At 39.7% G+C, this 7,590-nt stretch overlaps 1 protein-coding gene across 1 annotated transcript; it reads right to left on the minus strand.

Moving 5' to 3' along the window:
• Nucleotides 1-53: 53 nt before the first annotated feature.
• On the minus strand, nucleotides 54-2,264 carry LOC140321166 (uncharacterized). The gene is made up of 2 exons (XM_072398025.1): nucleotides 2,114-2,264; nucleotides 54-903 (listed from the first exon to the last, which is right to left on the minus strand). The coding sequence occupies exons 1-2, from the start codon at nucleotides 2,243-2,245 to the stop codon at nucleotides 64-66; spliced, it is 972 nt and encodes a 323-aa protein (XP_072254126.1). The 5' UTR covers nucleotides 2,246-2,264; the 3' UTR covers nucleotides 54-63.
• Nucleotides 2,265-7,590: the final 5,326 nt, after the last annotated feature.

Below are 7,590 nucleotides of genomic sequence, written 5' to 3' on the forward strand. Positions count from 1 at the left end.
TGGACTTCTCCTTTGTTCCAAGCTTCCCCCATCTTGTCGTTTCTGACCAAGAGGTGGTGACTCTTACTTAAAACTCAAAACTCCAGAAGGCAAAAACTTCTTCTGAGTTATAAACAGATCTTGACTGTGATCAGAAACCATGTTTGCATCAAGGACTTTGCCATAAACACCAGTTTTATCTTCCAAGGATGTCTTGGTTGGGTTATCTGGAGAAGATAATGAAGACCTCAATGATTCTTCTCCTTGGTGACACTTCTTTTTCTTTTGGAAGGACCGTATTTCTGGACTAGATTGTTTGTCCGGAGAAGAACAGTTATTCAGAAGCAGTGATTCAGAATAAGCTTGCTGTTTTTTCTTCTTTGATTTCTTCACCTTACCAGAAGATAAGCCCGATATTTGGGACATTTGGTCAGATTGGCCATTTTCTTGTGGGAGGAAGTTCTCCATGGTTTTTAGTAAAGATCTGTTCTCCTTCTTCTTCGATGAGCTACTTTTAATAAAGGAATCATTTAAAATGTTGACATTCTCGTTGCATAATAATTGGGATCCTTGTGATGCAAAATGAACATCATGTTTCTTTTTCTTTGATTTCTTCACCTTGATAGAAGACAAGTCTGGTATTTCAGACATTTGGTCTGACTGCCCTTCTTGTGGTGGACAGTTCTCCAAGACTTCCAATTGAGACCTTTTCTTCTTTGATGAGCTGCTTTGAATAGATTTGCTTAAAGGACTGGTTAGTTTGGGAGATCCTAATGGCTCCACTGAAGCCAATTTCAATTTCTTGTATTTCTTTGACTCTTTTTTTATGTGCTCTCTTGTCTTGTCTTTGGCGTTCAAGAAAGAATTTTCCAGATAATGTAGATATTCAAGATCCTCCTCCATCAATTCATCTTCATCCAAGTTCTAGATGAAGAAGCATGAATCATTATGTTACAATGGAAGAGTATTTTTTAGTATATGTATCCATTTTTTATAAGAATGGGACTTTATGTCTAGCTACATTATGAGACATCAAAGGACTTGAATCAGCTGGGACTAGGAATACCTGATCTGCATATTAACATGGCTCAGCAGCTCATATTTCCAGAAGAGATTACTGAGAACTAAACCATTGTAAGAACTATTTTGTATGGAAAACAAAACGTTCTGGGATGTTAGACTGTGTCCCCTATATGAACTTATAGTCAGACCTGACAGTTTTGCACCTCAGGCCTTACATTTCAAATGTTTATATATGTATTTATTGATTTCTCCATGAAAAAGCTAATGGAAGGCTTAGGGTTATGGCTAATTGGAGGGTTTGTTTTAGTTATATGGAAGGTTAGGGTTACCTGGAGATTTACTGTTAGGGTGATTCAAGGCCAACTGTGAGTCAGAGTGGTGTGTTGGAGGTTCAACTACTGCCCTAACATCTCCCATTCATACAAATGGGATAGGTTGGGACCGTTTTTGTTGGCATGCGCCTGCTCCTGATCTTTAAAAAAATTAAATGTCTCTTTTGGCCACATAGTTGTAGTCCGAAGATCTGTGCAATGTGCAAACTTTGGTGCTATTTCCCCCTCCCGCAGTCAGCCACATGGTATGACATTGCAGGTGTTAAAGGGCCCATAGGATTGCATGAAGATTTAGTGTAACAAGGAGGTTATTATAAGACAAGTTACATGGATAGTTAGTGGTAAGATTACAGTGTTTAGTGTAGATGACAGGAGTATTAGAGTTGACAGACATTCTTTTTAAACACAGCATTTGACCTTCTTTGTCCGAAGTTCAATTGCATCACAGTAGGACTTCCTGCATCAAAAGAAGAATGCAATGCAAGGCAGGTCCAACGCAGCTTTATAACTGTCAAAAAACTGCTCAATAAAAATGAACGAGATTCTCTTGACTTGCGTTTGAGGTGCAGAAAAAAAACTGCCACAGGAAAGGTGAGTGTTAGTGATGGAATTACTGAGAAGGAACCCTAGGAGGGTAAGAGAGTTATAGAGGAGTTGGTTCTTGGAGCTGACGATCCCAATGCACAAAACTGACAAATGCAAACCAGGAATAACATTTACATTAGGGGCTAGGGGTAAAGGCAGGTATAGGAATTTGTTTTTGGTTAGGCTATGAATACCTTTTGCTGGACCTGAGAGGCTTGGGGCTTTCTGAAAAGTGAAGAACTGACATAAAGCTTGTTATGGTTGGAAAGAATTTTCTGTGAGGCCATTTTTGTTCTTCCTAGAAACCAAAAACAAAAAATCATCATAAAGACCCATATAGTCCTCTCTTTATGGTTTGTCCCCAAGTGATGGATAATAAACCGACTTTCTCTACCTGGACAACTTTGCCACCTCGTTAAGATGTTTTATTGGAAAGGTTCTTCATTTTTTATTTTCTTCTCTTTGGCCTTTTATTAAATGGTAATATTTCCAGTCTGTCAGTGGTCTGGCTTTCAGCCCCTTTTGTATTTTGATGTCACACAGTTAAATGTTGACGGATCTTTCTGTTCAGCCAGGCAAGTTATAGGAAATACGGTGTTAAATCCCTGTTAATCTTCCCTTCAGAGAGCTCTGAGCCGCTGGGAACAGCAGAGACTTCCTGTGGGTTGCTATGAATTTTCCTGCGTTGGGAACATGTTGGAACATTTCTGTATCCGCAGCACACATACATGGGATGTGGGCCGATCTGTGTGAGAGCTCAGGAGTATTCTAGAAAATAAACTAGAATGGATGATACCTAGAGGAGAAATGGTCTGAAGTGGCAATTTACATATACATCACGGCAGCTTAAAGTGTTTTTATTGTTTTTATTTGTTGTTCTGTTATGGTTTGTATGTATCATTTTATTTTTTTCCTTTGTTTTCTTTCTATTATCTTTTATTTTTTATCTTTCCTTTTTGTATTTCTTTCCCCTTTCTAGATCATTCTCTCATCTAGTTACCTTTTCTTGCTCGAAACATTCCTTCTCTTTTTCCCTATAAGTTCTCTTTGTTCCCATTATCCATTTGACTTCCACCTTGCTTTCCATTACTCCTCCTTTTCCCTCCTTTTCATGTACCCTTAATCTACTCAAGTCTTTTATATCTCTTACCATTTTCTTCTTGCTGTTTTTCATCCAAATGCTGGCCATCTGTGTTCCTGACTATTGTCTTTTCTTGGTCGGCCCCTGCCCTTGGCCATGGTGGGCCCTTGGCCATGGTGGGCCCCTGCCCTGAAGGCCCTTTAAAACATGAGTACAGTTTATGAAAATGAAATGGGGGGGTGGGTGTTGTCTTTCTCATCTATTGCCTTTCCCCCTTAGCAAGCTTTTGCTCCTGTTTCCTCCTAACTTGCCAGCTTCCCACCTTCTGTTCCTTTTCTCGTCCCCTCTCCCTATTTTATTCAATTAAGGTGAATACTGTCTCTAATGCACTAGGTTTAGCTTGCAGCTCCAGCTAGGGCTCAGTATTCATCCTCTGTGTTTAGCGAGTTGCTATGAAATGCCAGGAAGGGAGAGTTTCTCTATCGAGGTCATTGTTCGCTCTCGGGAATCAAAAATAGCTTTAAAAAAGTGGGAATGATGTCACTGGACGTGACATTTTACTTTCCTTTTTCCATTTCCAACCCATGTTTAATGCCAACAGAATCATTTGTGAAATGAAACTAAATCAAGCAAATTGCAATATTTACCTTTGTTCTCACAAATGGATCGTAATTAATGGCCACCTAACTTTTCCATTCAACTTTTCGGAAAAAAAAGACTTTTCTGCAAATAAAAGGTTCTAATAGGTGTGGAAATGAAAATGTTAGTTCCTGTGCTGCCTTTGTATATCATTCTACATCAATAGAAATTCTATGGATCCCATAATGCACTGAGATTATTCATTGTATAGTAAATCTGTCAGCTGGTTATGTTTCTGGTGTCTCACTTTTGTGTCTGAATTGAAAACACAACGCTGTGTGTTTGGAATCATGCAAATATTCTGATGCAAAGTTTTTTCTACCTACCAGTGACAGCACTTCTGCTTTTGTATACTTGTGCTTAATATGAGCGTCTCCCACATAGCTATATTGACGTCCCAGGACTAAGTTTTCAGGTTTGTACACTTGTGCACATTATGGGGGGCTCCCATAATCCCTGTGCTGACATTCTGTGTCTGTACACCTGCTATACCAAGGGGCTACCACCATTCTTGCACTGGGTTCCTAGTTCTGTGCACCTGCTGTACCCATTAAGAGGGGCTCCAACCATCCCTGTCCTGAGTTTTTGGTCCTGATTTATGAAAGCTCTCCAAGGCTTGGGAGAATACACTTTCAGAAGTTAACTGGGTGATCCAGAAAACATGAAATGGATTTTTAAAAATCATTTGCTGTTTGCTAGCAAATGTTTTGAATCCTTGACCAGATCTATTCCAGGTTTGCTGGATCTCGTTCTTCAGTGAATAGATTGCTGAAACTAGCTATGGCACCTGCTGCGTCCCTGATGATGGGGATTATTAGTCGTGCTCACCCTAGGCACATTTCATTGCATTTTGGAGTTTTGGCAGCAAAATACACAGAGAAAGGAAAATGATTTCTCCAGGAACCATTCCCGCAACTTCGCCAAAATATCTTGCAAGTGTATTTTCCTGTGAGATCCTATAGGAGCAGCAAAGAATCCTTTAAAACTCTACGTGGAGATACATGGCAATGTGCAATTCTAATTACAATCTTGTATGCATACCAGTGTGCAGAAGCATTAGGATTGCACTGTGGAGGACCCTGGAACAGAAATCTCATCATTTGTCCTTTTTAACATATATGAAGCCCACAGGTTACAGTCCAGTGGTATCTTTAGGAAGCTGAAATATTGCTATAAAGTAAAAGATGTATCACAATGTTTTAGTAAGGTGCAGATAGATCCTATCTCCATCATATGGATTCCATGTGAAGTAGGGACTGATCCATAAAATATAAACTTTTCAATATTGCAACCTACCAGTCCTTAGATCTGGAGGATGCATTGGGTTTTTTTATGTTCTCCTGGTTATCCATTCAGTATTTGTCATAGGGAGACAACACCCAGTTACTGTATTATATGAAGGAGCAGCATTGCCACCCTATATATATATATATATATATATATATATATATATATCAGTATGTCCTCAAGCTGGCAGGGGTCAGACTAGGGACGGGGTGGTGATTAGTTAGGATTTCGGTGAATGGGCCCTCTCCTGGCACTATACTAGTCCAAAGTGCTTCTGTTGCCAACTTCCAATTAAATTAAATTTGTATTATTTTCTAATGATTTTCCATGTGCATGAGTACTGGAAGTAGCTGGAGCTCATTTCCCTATTTTTTTTTACCTTACTTAAGTTCCTTTCTCAGTTTTCAATATTGCTTTACCGAGTCCAAACAAACCCTATATGAATACATACCCTGTAAGGAGTTGGTCAGCACCAGAATTCACCAGACACCAGTCCCACAATCCAACTCCGCAGTCTTCACCTTTAGCCCCGGCTCGGCTTTTGGAGACTCGGTATGTCTCCCAACACGCGGCGCGCAAGGGATGGTGTCTGGGGAAGGGCTGGCAGCAGACCAGGGGCCCACAGTCCAAGAACTCCCAGGCAATCCAGAGAACAAACTCATAGACAGGTGATCAGTCCGCCCAATGAGGTACAGAGGGAGTAGGCACAAGCAGAATCGGGGTCATAGGCCATTCTCGGTCCGAGTTGAGTACAAACAATGAGTCTGGGAACAGGCAATGGTCAGCAACAGAAAGTCACACAATAATCTCTCCGGCACAAATTAGCCCAACTTAATGCTACCAGTACTGGGATCTGAGAGGCTATAAGGACCTGGCAGCTAATGGAGGGAATAAGCGAATGGCGCTCTACTGCACCGGGACACCGCCTGGGATTGTCAGCCCACAGAGCATCTCCTAACATACCCATAATATATCCAATACACCCTTGGAAAAAGGTAACTATTCCCAATTTAGGTGCATCCTATTGGTTACAGGACTACCGTTTTATTTGACAGATCTCCTTAAAATATCAGCTTCCTGTGCAGTATTCTTGTGTTTTATGTAGCTAATTTTTTTTTTCTTTGTTTCTGGGATTGAAAGATAAGGGCATTGGGGGAATGATACTCTCTCATACTCATGTCCCCTCTCTGATACTTCTCATGAAAATATGAAAATTCCCTGCTAATAAAGCACAGATGGAGACTCTAATCATTGCAGACATGTTAAAATAATTTCCAGGCATGCTGAGCTGGTATAGCTAATCCTCTTACTCTATTTGTAATAAGTACATACTTTCCCTACTCTCATCTGTGCTCACAATTTAAGGGTCACTCCAACCATATTGGATATTTCAGGTTTAGGAAGACTGTGGAGAGAAAAGGAAACAGTTTCTTATGTCCATTGGGGACTGCAGAGGTGGAGTCTGAGATGAGTTTCCAAATCTAGAAATATTGATAATCAGAATTCTGCCCCTAAAGCTTTGTTCTGGTAATTTACAGATCAAAGACCCCCCTCCCGTATTAACCTTCCCCAATTATGTTAGCACCAACGTTCTTGGTAACTCTGCACTAACCCTCCCTGTAACAGTAAACTTTCCCCTCTGAATACCGAATTCCCATTCATTTAGGGACTGGCAATCATATGCATGTTTCAGTACCTATTCATTTGTAATCAGATACCCATACTTATTCTACATAATTATTCTGGGATTTGGCTAATTTTGGTTGAATCATCGAACATCTTTGTAAGAAAATACAGGCTCTGCTAAGCTAACAGGCCTAGGGAGACAATGATTCTACAAGCCTGATTAATAAAGCTCTTCAAGACTGGAGAAGATAGAATTTCATAGGAAAACCTGAGTATTCCAGTAAATCTGGAATGGATCTGGTCCAGAACTGAAAACATTTGCCAACTATAGCAAATAATTTTTACGAAATCTGTTTAAGGTTTCGTGGATCACCCAGGTTCTATATGAAAGTCCATCTTCTCCTTAGGGGGTTTTATTAAATTTGACCTTATAAATGAGATGAACAGATCTCTGGCAGGTATATGTAAATGATATGGCCCAAAGTAAGTAGGAAAATCTCCAAATGATTGATTTCAGGTGTGTCTACAGATTTGGTGTTCATAAAGGCGGTACTACTCGTTTACCCTTCCTAAAGAAGAGCGAATGGGTTGGAACCAATCTTATGGATCACTATTACCTGCCTGGAAAACGTTTTTTGGTTGGAAGGATAAAGATTTTTTTCTGTTTCTTCACTTTCTGATAATTATATTTGTTTATATACTAAAATACTAATACAAAATCCAACATTTTCCTTCAATGGTCAAAAAACTCTTTAATTTATGACCTTCTATCATCTAAGAAAAAAGAGATATATAAAATCGAGAGTATTACTAACTGATTATATGGGCAGCCATACCTGCTAGGCCAGCAGAGCTGACTGTGCAAGTTCATGGAGCCACCTTCAGCACGTGCGTCTTACCTTCACATTAAAAGTATTTGTTTCTTCATTTAGAGAAAATGGGACTGATTTAATAAAGTTCACCAAGACTGGAGAAGATACACTTTTATCAGTGAAGCTGGTGATCCAGCAAACCTGGAATGGATTTCTTCAAAATCAT

This window comes from Pyxicephalus adspersus, unplaced genomic scaffold (assembly GCF_032062135.1).
Source record: "Pyxicephalus adspersus unplaced genomic scaffold, UCB_Pads_2.0 Sca1037, whole genome shotgun sequence".
Lineage (NCBI taxonomy): Eukaryota > Metazoa > Chordata > Amphibia > Anura > Pyxicephalidae > Pyxicephalus > Pyxicephalus adspersus.